Genomic DNA, 14,021 nt, shown 5'->3' with positions numbered 1-14,021 from the left:
CTGTGTTTCTCATTGCTCCTCAGCAACTACTATTGTGTTTCTCACTGCTCCTCAGCAACTACTGTGTTTCTCACTGCTCCTCAGCAACTACTGTGTTTCTCACTGCTCCTCAGCAACTACTGTGTTTCTCACTGCTCCTCAGCAACTACTGTGTTTCTCACTGCTCCTCAGCAACTACTGTGTTTCTCACTGCTCCTCAGCAACTACTGTGTTTCTCACTGCTCCTCAGCAACTACTGTGTTTCTCATTGCTCCTCAGCAACTACTACTGTGTTTCTCATTGCTTCTCAGCAACTACTGTGTTTCTCACTGCTCCTCAGCAACTACTGTGTTTCTCACTGCTCCTCAGCAACTACTGTGTTTCTCACTGCTCCTCAGCAACTACTGTGTTTCTCACTGCTCCTCAGCAACTACTGTGTTTCTCATTGCTCCTCAGCAACTACTGTGTTTCTCACTGCTCCTCAGCAACTACTGTGTTTCTCATTGCTCCTCAGCAACTACTACTGTGTTTCTCACTGCTCAGCAACTACTGTGTTTCTCACTGCTCCTCAGCAGCTACTGTGTTTCTCACTGCTCCTCAGCAACTACTGTGTTTCTCACTGCTCCTCAGCAACTACTGTGTTTCTCATTGCTCCTCAGCAACTACTACTGTGTTTCTCACTGCTCCTCAGCAACTACTGTGTTTCTCACTGCTCCTCAGCAACTACTGTGTTTCTCATTGCTCCTCAGCAACTACTGTGTTTCTCACTGCTCCTCAGCAACTACTGTGTTTCTCATTGCTCCTCAGCAACTACTACTGTGTTTCTCACTTCTCCTCAGCAACTACTGTGTTTCTCACTGCTCCTCAGCAACTACTGTGTTTCTCACTGCTCCTCAGCAACTACTGTGTTTCTCATTGCTCCTCAGCAACTACTACTGTGTTTCTCACTGCTCTTCAGCAACTACTGTGTGTCTCACTGCTCCTCAGCAACTAGCTGAATTTAAAAAAAGAATCTTAAGTGAGAAACATACAAAAATACTCGGCAAATTTAAGAAAAAACCCGCAGTTTCTATAAACTGGCTGAGAACAATGTTCAAGGTTTTGAAAACTGTGGTGCTTAAATTTGTGAATCATACAACTACAAGAAACCTGTGGCGGTGTTGCGACTGTGGTGGTGTTGCGATTGTGGCGGTGTTGCGACTGTGGCGGTGTTGCGACTGTGGCGGTGTTGCAACTGTGGCGGTGTTGCAATTGTGGCGGTGTTGCGACTGTGGCGGTGTTGCGACTGTGGCGGTGTTCCAACTGTGGCTGTGTTGCGACTGTGGCGGTGTTGCAACTGTGGCGGTGTTGCAATTGTGGCGGTGTTGCGACTGTGGCGGTGTTGCGACTGTGGCGGTGTTGAAACTGTGGCGGTGTTGAAACTGTGGCGGTGTTGCAACTGTGGCGGTGTTCCAACTGTGGCTGTGTTTCGATTGTGGCGGTGTTGCGATTGTGGCGGTGTTGCGACTGTGGCGGTGTTCCGACTGTGGCGGTGTTCCGACTGTGGCGGTGTTCCGACTGTGGCGGTGTTCCGACTGTGGCGGTGTTGCGATTGTGGCGGTGTTGCGACTGTGGCGGTGTTGCGACTGTGGCGGTGTTGCGACTGTGGCGGTGTTCCGACTGTGGCGGTGTTGCGACTGTGGCGGTGTTGCGACTGTGGCGGTGTTGCAACTGTGGCGGTGTTGCGACTGTGGCGGTGTTGCGATTGTGGCGGTGTTGCGACTGTGGCGGTGTTGCGACTGTGGCGGTGTTGCAACTGTGGCGGTGTTGCAACTGGGCCCCAGGACAAAACTCCTGGAACTCCATATTCACCAAAAAAATCACAAGAAATCATTAAAAACCACCGATATTGTCCTACTTCCTAGAGGTGGCAGCTACAAAGAACTATTAACCTTACACATTATCAAAATATTTGAACCGGCCCTAAGAAGACTGCCAGTCACATGGAGACGCAATAACTGCACAATCCAGGGCAGCATGGGTTTAGAACAGGTCACTCCTGCCTTTCACAACTCCTAGATCATTACCATGTGGTCTAGGATGCACTGCAAGATAAACTTAATGCTGATGTAGCGTACAAAGATTATGCAACAGTCCTCGACGCTTGCGAGTATCGTGGAACGACGCACAAAATGCGTGCAAAGTGAACAACCGGTAAACTATACAGATGGATTTTTAACTTGTCAACAAACAGAACGCAGACGGTAGTAAACACAGTGAAGTCGATGAGTAAGACAAGTGTAACAGGTGGGTATCTTTACTGTTGAATTGTTTCTCCTACATGGTAGGCTTCTTCACTCAAATACAGAGTATAGATTGAATTCAACAGAACTGACGTGGTAATGTAATGAATCCATCAATCAGCCTTGTAGGAAATAGTTGGAGGTTGTCAGTCCCTCAGCCTGAAGGAGAGTTCAGCTTCCTGGAGCTGAACTTAATACATACATCAATACATACTACTTCTATTTACACTGAGGGTTATCGTGTATTATCGAGGTGTATGAATTAAAGATGGAAAAGCAGAAGGCTCTCTCCCTAACTTCCAACCACTGCCGGCGTTAAAAAAAGGGGGAAGTATACTGTACCATATTAAAAAATAACATGAAAATAACAGGAGAGATGGAACTGGATGAAAGACACAGCTACAGCTGTTTCTACTAAATTAATATTGCTTCTATTTTATTTAGTAGTGTTACTGCAGTGCCACTCACAGAGTTGTATACCAGTGATTATACTCCAGGTTACAACTAGTTCTGCTATCACTATCACAACCACCTGCTTCTACCACTACTACTATTATTGTCTCAGTTGCCTGGCTGTCCACTGATCGTCTTAATGCAGCCACTAAACAGGTATCAGGAATTCATTAACTTCAGATTACTCAATCTGTTGTATGTACAGTATATGAGAGTGCAAGTGGTTTTTAGAATATTTGAAGTGAGGGTTTAGTGAGCGAAGTAGTGAGTGTTGAGGCAACATCTCACTCCTGTCTTCCCTCGCCATACATCTTGGTCACTACAACTTCCTACGTTCTCAAGTGCTTGTCCAGCTGGTTCTTCAGTGACTATATTGTCTTTGCGATTGCAACATAAGGGAGTAGTTTATTACATTTTGCTATAATTCTGTTTTTAAAATGGACCAAGTCAACATTTTATATCATTCGTGTTTGAATGTGTCAAAGCCATCCATTATCTTAAAGGTCAGAATGAGATCTCGCAGTGTCCGTTTCCTATGGGGTGAGAGAGAGAGAGAGAGAGAGAGAGAGAGAGAGAGAGAGAGAGAGAGAGAGAGAGAGAGAGAGAGCGAGGTATAGTACAAGTGCATCCCCAGTGGGGAGTCAGGGCTAGTGTGTCATGCATCATGCACTATAGATAGCATCATCCAGCAGACACCGTTAATACAAATTCGGGACCACCTCTGCCCAGTGACCTCTGACCTCTGACCCAGCCACGCCGACCTCTGACATTTAGCGAGATCTGTGGCGACAATGTCTGGTTCATTATTTCTCCGTACTTTACTACCAAGTACAGTGTTAAGTTCAATAATACTGTGGCTTACACTGGCAACACCACGCTCCGTCCACATAATATGACTGGTCATACAGAGCACGGGGAATGATGGGTAATTAGGTCCGATCCAAGACAGGGAGTAGAGATACAATTCCTTGGTTTAAAATGACACAAAGTTAAAAAGAGAGTATATGTAGGTGGAGAGTGTGGCGTAACACATGTTAACATGAAGAATGCCATATTGGGATGAGGACAGGTAGACAATGGGGTCATGTGACTCCTGTGTTGTCAGGTAGGTGGTGCTCTGCCTGGTTGAGTATCATGTATGCTAATGTTTTCAAAATTTTGTAGTTTCCAGTATTATATTGTATGGTGACTTTTGAAGATGCATGTGTCTGAAGTGATCAAGGTACCAGGGCCGAAATGTTTTCTAATACGTCCTAGTGTTTGCTCACGTGTCTTTTGAAACCAATTTGTTGGTATCTATTACCCAGGTTTATACTATAATTCCTTGGATGCTCCCCCCTGAAGGATATCTCCCCGCGAGGATATTTTTATAAAGCCAGTCTGGGAACACTACTTTGCTTTTCTTCCAAGAGTCGAAGAAACTTGTCTTGGCTGTAACACAGTCTAATGTAAGCTACTTATATAATTCTTAATATTGTTACCTCTGAGTTGCAGCGGTGCTATGATATACCTCTGACGAGTTCCCAGAGTTCTTCTTCTCTCGGAACTCATCAAGCTCGTCTGGTACACTAAGAGATAACACAAAAAGTGTGAAGGAACCAAGCCCATCGACCCCCCTCTCCCTTCATATTTAAGAGAGCTTAACAAACCTCTAGATGTCTTCAAGAGAGAGCTTATTAAGTTCCTTAAGAGGCACGTAAGTTCCCCCGATAGTAATTATGAACAAGGTAGATTATAGGGGGAAAACTGAGCATGTTATCAGAAGACGGGGGGTACTTAAGACGGGGGGTACTTAAGTGCCTCTTAAGTTCTGAAGGAATAAAAAGGCACATTACAGTGACTGGAACAATACATAAATAACTCGCACATAGGAAATTGTAATGTCGTTATAAATTTCAGTCAACAATGTGCGGGTTATTTGTGTATTGCATTGCTCAAGTTCCTCATCAGCCAGGCTGTGGTGCATACGCTGTTATGTGTAGCTAGCACCAACAACCTAATTGATGAAGCCATCAAGCGGATCACTTATATACTGAGACATACACCCCTCTACCTGTATATACACTGTTACTGTCAATGTGTAAACATCAAGATATAGTCGTCGGGATATTTATAACTGCGGATTGTAAGCGATACGTTTCTATATCTTCGTATTGCAATTTACATCATCCAATATTATGAAATAAGTGTGTAGCACTAGGACGCTGACAGAAACTACGCTCGCCTCCTAATGATCAGTATTGTTGACAGCCATATGCTTAGCATACTAAACATAGCCTTACTAGAAAAATAATTAACACTTGATAAACCAGACTGTTGGTACCCGAGGAATTCTGATGATCTGGACGGATAAGTGGTAGATGCAGTTCATTATTGGTCAAATTTAATGGCTTAGTCCCAGAGAAAGAAAGTAAATGCGGCATCAATTAACTAAATAATCTAGAAGGTAACCGAACAGAACGAGGAAATAACTTAGGAGTTTTGGTTACCGGAAAACTGAAGCCAAAGCAACAGTGGAGAAATTATGTACTACACCTAATAAATTAATTAGGTTCTCTTTAAGAAATATGAGTAAGGGAATTATCAAAGTTAGACAAGTTTGCCATCATGTTGGTTACACCACCTCGCACAGAATACGAGTCGCAGCTAAGTCAATCTTATTTAGGCTTCAGATATTTAACATGCAATTTTTTTTACAGAGGTCTTGACGGCAAACACATGTTATGGGCACATACAAATGTACATTATGTAGCTCTAACACAGATGGACATATATACGCTTGAAAAGTTGTTGCAATATTCCATATTTAACTGTGCCTTCATCAGGAATCTTTCCTACCAAGATAAAGTCAAAGTTATATGAAGATACCGGAGAGTATGTTGTAAGTGTATAACTGGAAGATAGAAATAATCAGAGAAGATATGAATAAGGTGCTTAAAGAACTAGACGGTACAATACTGTGACTGGAACAATACACAACCGGCGCATTAAGAGGGAGAAGCTTACAGGGACTTCTCTTTATAAGCTTCTCTCTCCTATCTGCGAATTATTTATGTAAGATGCTTAAAATATCCAAGACAGAACTTGTAACAAAGTATTCGCACTGGAAAAAATAATGAAACTATAAATGATAGTGAGAGTAGAGGTTTAAGAAGAAAGTTGTAGATAAGTGAAACAGCCAAAGTATTATTAATAGAAAATACGTTGAGAAAATTAACATGAATAAGACATGTCTTGCTTGGGCCCAGTAAGACCACTGAGGTGTTATCATGTCCTTCACAACATGTATATGTCCAGTTTCCTCTTGATTACTTGTACATTTGTTGCAGCAATGTTTCTGATGTTTTGTGGTAGCAGGTTGAAGAGTCTTGGACCACGCACGTTGACAGTGTTCTCTGTGAACTGATGTTATCAACAATATAACTGATGAACTGTTGTTGGAAGAGATGTATTGATATTCGTGGCGAGCCTAGGCCTACCGCATCTGCCTGTTTCCTAGGCCTATGTGCGAGGTTCAAACGGGGATCACGTGATTAAGGCTTGGCCAGGGAGCTTTACTATAATAGTACCTGGAGTCTACCTAGAGGGTATTCCGGGGATCAATGCCCCCGAGACCCGGTCTACAACTAGGCCTCCCGGTGGTCAGGGCCTGATCAACCAGGCTGTTACTGCTGGCCGCACAACGTACGAACCACAGCCCGGCTGATCCGGCACTGACTTAAAGTATCTGTCCAGCTCCCTCTTGAAAGCAGCCAGAGGCCTATTGGTAATTCCCCTTATGTCTGGTGAGAGGCTGTTGAACAGTCTTGGGCCCCTGACACTTACGGTGTTTACATGACATAGACTACACAAGTATTATACTGCTGATACTATGACTCCTCTGCTTCTCACAAGGGTTATTCAACACTTGGTGTGTATCTCTGCAGAAAGTTGCTATGACACTGCGAAGATTACGGACCTCAACCTTGAATATTCTCCCTCTATGTACAATTTTTGTAACACCTTGAAGTTGGGCGACCCTCTACATGAGTATTAACTCTTCCTGACATCACAACAACCTGGTTGATCAGACATTTACAGGCAACCTCTCGACTCCCAACGAACAAACAATTAGTGTCTTTAATCATAATTAAGTCATAACATGAGAACTGTTAGTCGTATATTGTTGTAACAACCAGACTATTGTGACTTTTATTAAGACGATGACAAGAATTGCGAGAAGCAACGAAACAAGGGCTATAAGGGAGAGGGTAAGGGGAACCAGGGCTATAAGGGAGAGGGTAAGGGGAACCAGGGCTATAAGGGAGAGGGTAAGGGGAACCAGGGCTATAAGGGAGAGGGTAAGGGGAACCAGGGCTATAAGGGAGAGGGTAAGGGGAACCAGGGCTATAAGGGAGAGGGTAAGGGGAACCAGGGCTATAAGGGAGAGGGTAAGGGGAACCAGGGCTATAAGGGAGAGGGTAAGGGGAACCAGGGCTATAAGGGAGAGGGTAAGGGGAACCAGGGCTATAAGGGAGAGGGTAAGGGGAACCAGGGCTATAAGGGAGAGGGTAAGGGGAACCAGGGCTATAAGGGAGAGGGTAAGGGGAACCAGGGCTATAAGGGAGAGGATAAGGGGAACCAGGGCTATAAGGGAGAGGGTAAGGGGAACCAGGGCTATAAGGGAGAGGGTAAGGGGAACCAGGGCTATAAGGGAGAGGGTAAGGGGAACCAGGGCTATAAGGGAGAGGGTAAGGGGAACCAGGGCTATAAGGGAGAGGATAAGGGGAACCAGGGCTAAAAGGGAGAGGGTAAGGGGAACCAGGGCTATAAGGGAGAGGGTAAGGGGAACCAGGGCTATAAGGGAGAGGGTAAGGGGAACCAGGGCTATAAGGGAGAGGGTAAGGGGAACCAGGGCTATAAGGGAGAGGGTAAGGGGAACCAGGGCTATAAGGGAGAGGGTAAGGGGAACCAGGGCTATAAGGGAGAGGGTAAGGGGAACCAGGGCTATAAGGGAGAGGATAAGGGGAACCAGGGCTATAAGGGAGAGGGTAAGGGGAACCAGGGCTATAAGGGAGAGGGTAAGGGGAACCAGGGCTATAAGGGAGAGGGTAAGGGGAACCAGGGCTATAAGGGAGAGGGTAAGGGGAACCAGGGCTATAAGGGAGAGGATAAGGGGAACCAGGGCTAAAAGGGAGAGGGTAAGGGGAACCAGGGCTATAAGGGAGAGGGTAAGGGGAACCAGGGCTATAAGGGAGAGGGTAAGGGGAACCAGGGCTATAAGGGAGAGGGTAAGGGGAACCAGGGCTATAAGGGAGAGGGTAAGGGGAACCAGGGCTATAAGGGAGAGGGTAAAGGGAACCAGGGCTATAAGGGAGAGGGTAAGGGGAACCAGGGCTATAAGGGAGAGGGTAAGGGGAACCAGGGCTATAAGGGAGAGGGTAAGGGGAACCAGGGCTATAAGGGAGAGGGTAAGGGGAACCAGGGCTATAAGGGAGAGGGTAAGGGGAACCAGGGCTATAAGGGAGAGGGTAAGGGGAACCAGGGCTATAAGGGAGAGGGTAAGGGGAACCAGGGCTATAAGGGAGAGGGTAAGGGGAACCAGGGCTATAAGGGAGAGGGTAAGGGGAACCAGGGCTATAAGGGAGAGGGTAAGGGGAACCAGGGCTATAAGGGAGAGGGTAAGGGGAACCAGGGCTATAAGGGAGAGGGTAAGGGGAACCAGGGATATAAGGGAGAGGGTAAGGGGAACCAGGGCTATAATGGAGAGGGTAAGGGGAACCAGGGCTATAAGGGAGAGGGTAAGGGGAACCAGGGCTATAAGGGAGAGGGTAAGGGGAACCAGGGCTATAAGGGAGAGGGTAAGGGGAACCAGGGCTATAAGGGAGAGGGTAAGGGGAACCAGGGCTATAAGGGAGAGGGTAAGGGGAACCAGGGCTATAAGGGAGAGTAAGGGGAACCAGGGCTATAAGGGAGAGGGTAAGGGGAACCAGGGCTATAAGGGAGAGGGTAAGGGGAACCAGGGCTATAAGGGAGAGGGTAAGGGGAACCAGGGATATAAGGAAGAGGGTAAGGGGAACCAGGGCTATAAGGGAGAGGGTAACGGGAACCAGGGCTATAAGGGAGAAGGGTATAAGGGAGAGGGTAACCAGGGCTATAAGGGAGAGGGTAAGGGGAACCAGGGCTATAAGGGAGAGGGTAAGGGGGGCTATACCAGGGCTATAAGGGAGAGGGTAAGGGGAACAGAGGGTAAAGGGAACCAGGGCTATAAGGGAGAGGGTAAGGGGAACCAGGGATATAAGGGAGAGGGTAAGGGGAACCAGGGCTATAAGGGAGAGGGTAAGGGGAACCAGGGCTATAAGGGAGAACCAGGGCTATAAGGGAGAGGGTAAGGGGAACCAGGGATATAAGGGAGGGTAACGGGAACCAGGGCTATAAGGGAGAGGGTAAGGGGAACCAGGGATATAAGGGAGAGGGTAAGGGGAACCAGGGCTATAAGGGAGAGGGTAAGGGGGTAAGGGGAACCAGGGATATAAGGGAGAGGGTAAGGGGAACCAGGGCTATAAGGGAGAGGGTCAGGAAAACCAGGCCTATAAGGGAGAGGGTAAGGGGAACCAGGGCTATAAGGGAGAGGGTAAGGAGAACCAGGGCTATAAGGGACAGGGTAAGGGGAACCAGGGCTATAAGGGAGAGGGTAAGGGGAACCAGGGCTATAAGGGAGAGGGTAAGGAGAACCAGGGCTATAAGGGACAGGGTAAGGGGAACCAGGGCTATAAGGGAGAGGGAAAGGGAAACCAGGGCTATAAGGGAGAGGGTAAGGAGAACCAGGGCTATAAGGGAGAGGGTAAGGGAAACCAGGGCTATAAGGGAGAGGGTAAGGGGAACCAGGGATATAAGGGAGAGGGTATGGGGAACAAGGGATATAAGGGAGAGGGTAAGGGGAACCAGGGCTATAAGGGAGAGGGTAAGGGGAACCAGGGATATAAGGGAGAGGGTAAGGGGAACCAGGGATATAAGGGAGAGGGTAAGGGGAACCAGGGCTATAAGGGAGAGGGTAAGGGGAACCAGGGCTATAAGGGAGAGGGTAAGGGGAACCAGGGCTATAAGGGAGAGGGTAAGGGGAACCAGGGCTATAAGGGAGAGGGTAAGGGGAACCAGGGCTATAAGGGAGAGGGTAAGGGGAACCAGGGCTATAAGGGAGAGGGTAAGGGGAACCAGGGCTATAAGGGAGAGGGTAAGGGGAACCAGGGCTATAAGGGAGAGGGTAAGGGGAACCAGGGATATAAGGGAGAGGGTAAGGGGAACCAGGGCTATAAGGGAGAGGGTAAGGGGAACCAGGGATATAAGGGAGAGGGTAAGGGGAACCAGAGCTATAAGGGAGAGGGTAAGGGGAACCAGGGCTATAAGGGAGAGGGTAAGGGGAACCAGGGATATAAGGGAGAGGGTAAGGGGAACCAGGGCTATAAGGGAGAGGGTAAGGGGAACCAGGGATATAAGGGAGAGGGTAAGGGGAACCAGGGATATAAGGGAGAGGGTAAGGGGAACCAGGGCTATAAGGGAGAGGGTAAGGGGAACCAGGGCTATAAGGGAGAGGGTAAGGGGAACCAGGGCTATAAGGGAGAGGGTAAGGGGAACCAGGGATATAAGGGAGAGGGTAAGGGGAACCAGGGATATAAGGGAGAGAATAAGGGGAACCAGGGATATAAGGGAGAGGGTAAGGGGAACCAGGGATATAAGGGAGAGGGTAAGGGGAACCAGAGCTATAAGGGAGAGGGTAAGGGGAACCAGAGCTATAAGGGAGAGGGTAAGGGGAACCAGGGCTATAAGGAGAGGGTAAGGGGAACCAGGAATATAAGGGAGAAGGTAAGGGGAACCAGGGCTATAAGGGAGAGGGTAAGGGGAACCAGGGCTATAAGGGAGAGGGTAAGGGGAACCAGGGATATAAGGGAGAGGGTAAGGGGAACCAGGGCTATAAGGGAGAGGGTAAGGGGAACCAGGGCTATAAGGGAGAGGGTAAGGGGAACCAGGGCTATAAGGGAGAGGGTAAGGGGAACCAGGGCTATAAGGGAGAGGGTAAGGGGAACCAGGGCTATAAGGGAGAGGGTAAGGTGAACCAGGGCTATAAGGGAGAGGGTAAAGGGAACCAGGGATATAATTGAGAGGGTAATTGGAACCAGGGCTATAAGGGGGAGGGTAAGGGGAACCAGGGCTATAAGGGAGAGGGTAAGGTGAACCAGGGCTATAAGGGAGAGGGTAAGGGGAACCAGGGATATAAGGGAGAGGGTAAGGGGAACCAGGGTTATAAGGGAGAGGGTAAGGGGAACCAGGGTTATAAGGGAGAGGGTAAGGGGAACCAGGGCTATAAGGGAGAGGGTAAGGGGAACCAGGGATATAAGGGAGAGGGTAAGGGGAACCAGGGATATAAGGGAGAGGGAAAGGGGAACCAGGGCTATAAGGGAGAGGGTAAGGGGAACCAGGGCTATAAGGGAGAGGGTAAGGGGAACCAGGGCTATAAGGGAGAGGGTAAGGGGAACCAGGGATATAAGGGAGAGGGTAAGGGGAACCAGGGCTATAAGGGAGAGGGTAAGGGGAACCAGGGCTATAAGGGAGAGGGTAAGGGGAACCAGGGATATAAGGGAGAGGGTAAGGGGAACCAGGGATATAAGGGAGAGGGTAAGGGGAACCAGGGATATAAGGGAGAGGGTAAGGGGAACCAGGGATATAAGGGAGAGGGAAAGGGGAACCAGGGCTATAAGGGAGAGGGTAAGGGGAACCAGGGATATAAGGGAGAGGGAAAGGGGAACCAGGGATATAAGGGAGAGGGAAAGGGGAACCAGGGCTATAAGGGAGAGGGTAACGGGAACCAGGGATATAAGGGAGAGGGTAAGGGGAACCAGGGATATAAGGGAGAGGGTACGGGGACCCAGGTATACAAGGGAGAGAGTAGGGTAGTCAGGGACACAAAGGAGTAAGGGCAGCCAGAGGGAACAAGGGAAAGGGGAAGGAGAGCCATGGACCCAGGAAAAGAGTAAGAGGAACCAGGGAACAAGAGAGATAGTAAGAGGAACACGGGAGACAGTAAGGGGAGGTAGAGGGAACAAAGGAGAGAGTAAGGAGAGCCAGGGGGAACAAGGAAGAAAGTAAGGGGAATGAGGGAGAGTAAGGGGAATAAGGGACACAAAGGAGAGTAAGGGGAATAAGGGACACAAAGGAGAGTAAGGGCAGCCAGGGGAAAAAGGGAGAGAATAAGAGGAACCAGGGATACAGGGAAAGAGTAAGAGGAAGCAGGGAACAAGGGAGAAAGTAAGGAGAGCCAGGGAAACAAGGGAGAGTATGAGGAACCAGGGAGAACAAGGAAGAGGGCAACAAGGACACAGAGGGAGCGGAAGCGAGGGGAAGCTGTGAGGTGGTGAGGGTAGAGGAGCAGCTTTAACCATAAGGTGTAATATCTGAGAGTGAAGTAGGGGTGAGAGAGGCTCTCAGCAGGCAGGTAATAATACCGCGGTAGGGAAGCATCACCAGAAACTTGAAGGAAACACCGCCCAAATGTGGGAAGAGAAGTGGCCCATTATGTCATGTCATTACCATGTGTCGGTAGGATATACATTACTCATGACACAGCGGTAGTACCCATGACACAGCGGTAGTACCCATGACACAGCGGTAGTACCCATGACACAGCTGTAGTACCCATGACACAGCGGTAGTACCCATGACAGCAGTTGTACCCATGACACAGCAGTTGTACCCATGGCAATAGTACCCATGACACAGCGGTAGTACCCATGACACAGCGGTAGTACCCATGACACAGCGGTAGTACCCATGACACAGCGGTAGTACCCATGACACAGCGGTAGTACCCATGACAGCAGTTGTAACCATGGCAATAGTACCCATGACACAGCGGTAGTACCCATGACACAGCGGTAGTACCCATGACACAGCGGTAGTACCCATGACAGCAGTTGTACCCATGACACAGCAGTTGTACCCATGGCAGTAGTACCCATGACACAGCGGTAGTACCCATGACACAGCGGTAGTACCCATGACAGCAGTTGTACCCATGACACAGCAGTTGTACCCATGGCAATAGTACCCATGACACAGCAGTTGTACCCATGGCAGTAGTACCCATGACACAGCAGTTGTACCCATGGCACAGCGGTATTACCCATGACATAGCAGTTGTACCCATGACACAGTAGTAGTACCCATGACACAGCAGCTGTACCCATGACACAGTAGTATCCATGACACAGCAGTTGTACCCATGGCAGTAGTACCCATGACACAGCGGTAGTACCCATGACACAGCGGTAGTACCCATGACAGCAGTTGTACCCATGACACAGCAGTTGTACCCATGGCAATAGTACCCATGACACAGCAGTTGTACCCATGGCAGTAGTACCCATGACACAGCAGTTGTACCCATGGCACAGCGGTATTACCCATGACATAGCAGTTGTACCCATGACACAGTAGTAGTACCCATGACACAGCAGCTGTACCCATGACACAGTAGTAGTATCCATGACACAGCAGTTGTACCCATGACACAGTAGTAGTACCCATGACACAGTAGTAGTAATCATGACACATTAGTAGTATCCATGACATTGTAGTAGTACCCATGACACAGCAATACTGACAGTAGTAGTACCATGACACAACAACTGACACCAACAGTACCCATGACACAGCAACACTGATAACAATAGTACCCATGACAGCAACACTAACAGCAATAGTAGCCATGACACAACAACAGTGACAGCAATAGTACCCACTGATAGCAGTAGTACCCATGACATGCAACACTGACAGTAGTAGTACCCATGACACAACAACACTGACAGTAGTAGTACCCATGACACAACAACGCTGACATCAGTAACACCGATGACACAACACTGACAGTACTAGTACCCATGACACAACAACGCTGACAGTAGTAGTACCCATGACGCAACAACGCTGACAGTAGTAGTACCCATGACACAACAACACTGACAGTAGTAGTAGTACCCATGACACAACAACACTGACAGTAGTAGTACCCATGACAACAACGCTGACAGTAGTAGTACCCATGACAACAACGCTGACATCAGTAACACCGATGACACAACACTGACAGTAGTAGTACCCATGACACCACAACGCTGACAGTAGTAGTACCCATGACACAACAACACTGACAGTAGTAGTACCCATGACACAACAACGCTGACAGTAGTACCCATGACACAACACTGACAGTAGTAGTACCCATGACACAACAACACTGACAGTAGTAGTACCCATGACACAACAACGCTG

The 14,021-nt window shown here is 48.3% G+C and overlaps 2 protein-coding genes across 6 annotated transcripts in view; one reads left to right on the top strand and one right to left on the bottom strand.

Moving 5' to 3' along the window:
• LOC128694262 (ankyrin repeat domain-containing protein 50) overlaps positions 1 to 14,021 on the bottom strand; it is a 466,221-nt gene that overhangs the window by 47,628 nt on the left and 404,572 nt on the right. The window lies entirely within an intron of this gene.
• Positions 3,791 to 12,152, top strand: LOC138853894 (ribosome-binding protein 1-like). The gene is made up of 4 exons (XM_070093471.1): positions 3,791 to 3,819; positions 8,911 to 9,060; positions 9,206 to 9,657; positions 12,148 to 12,152. Exons 1-4 carry the CDS (start codon positions 3,791 to 3,793, stop codon positions 12,150 to 12,152), a joined length of 636 nt encoding a protein of 211 aa, XP_069949572.1.

Source organism: Cherax quadricarinatus, chromosome 43 (genome assembly GCF_038502225.1).
Source record: "Cherax quadricarinatus isolate ZL_2023a chromosome 43, ASM3850222v1, whole genome shotgun sequence".
NCBI lineage: Eukaryota > Metazoa > Arthropoda > Malacostraca > Decapoda > Parastacidae > Cherax > Cherax quadricarinatus.
This window is presented reverse-complemented; position numbering and strand designations above follow the sequence as displayed.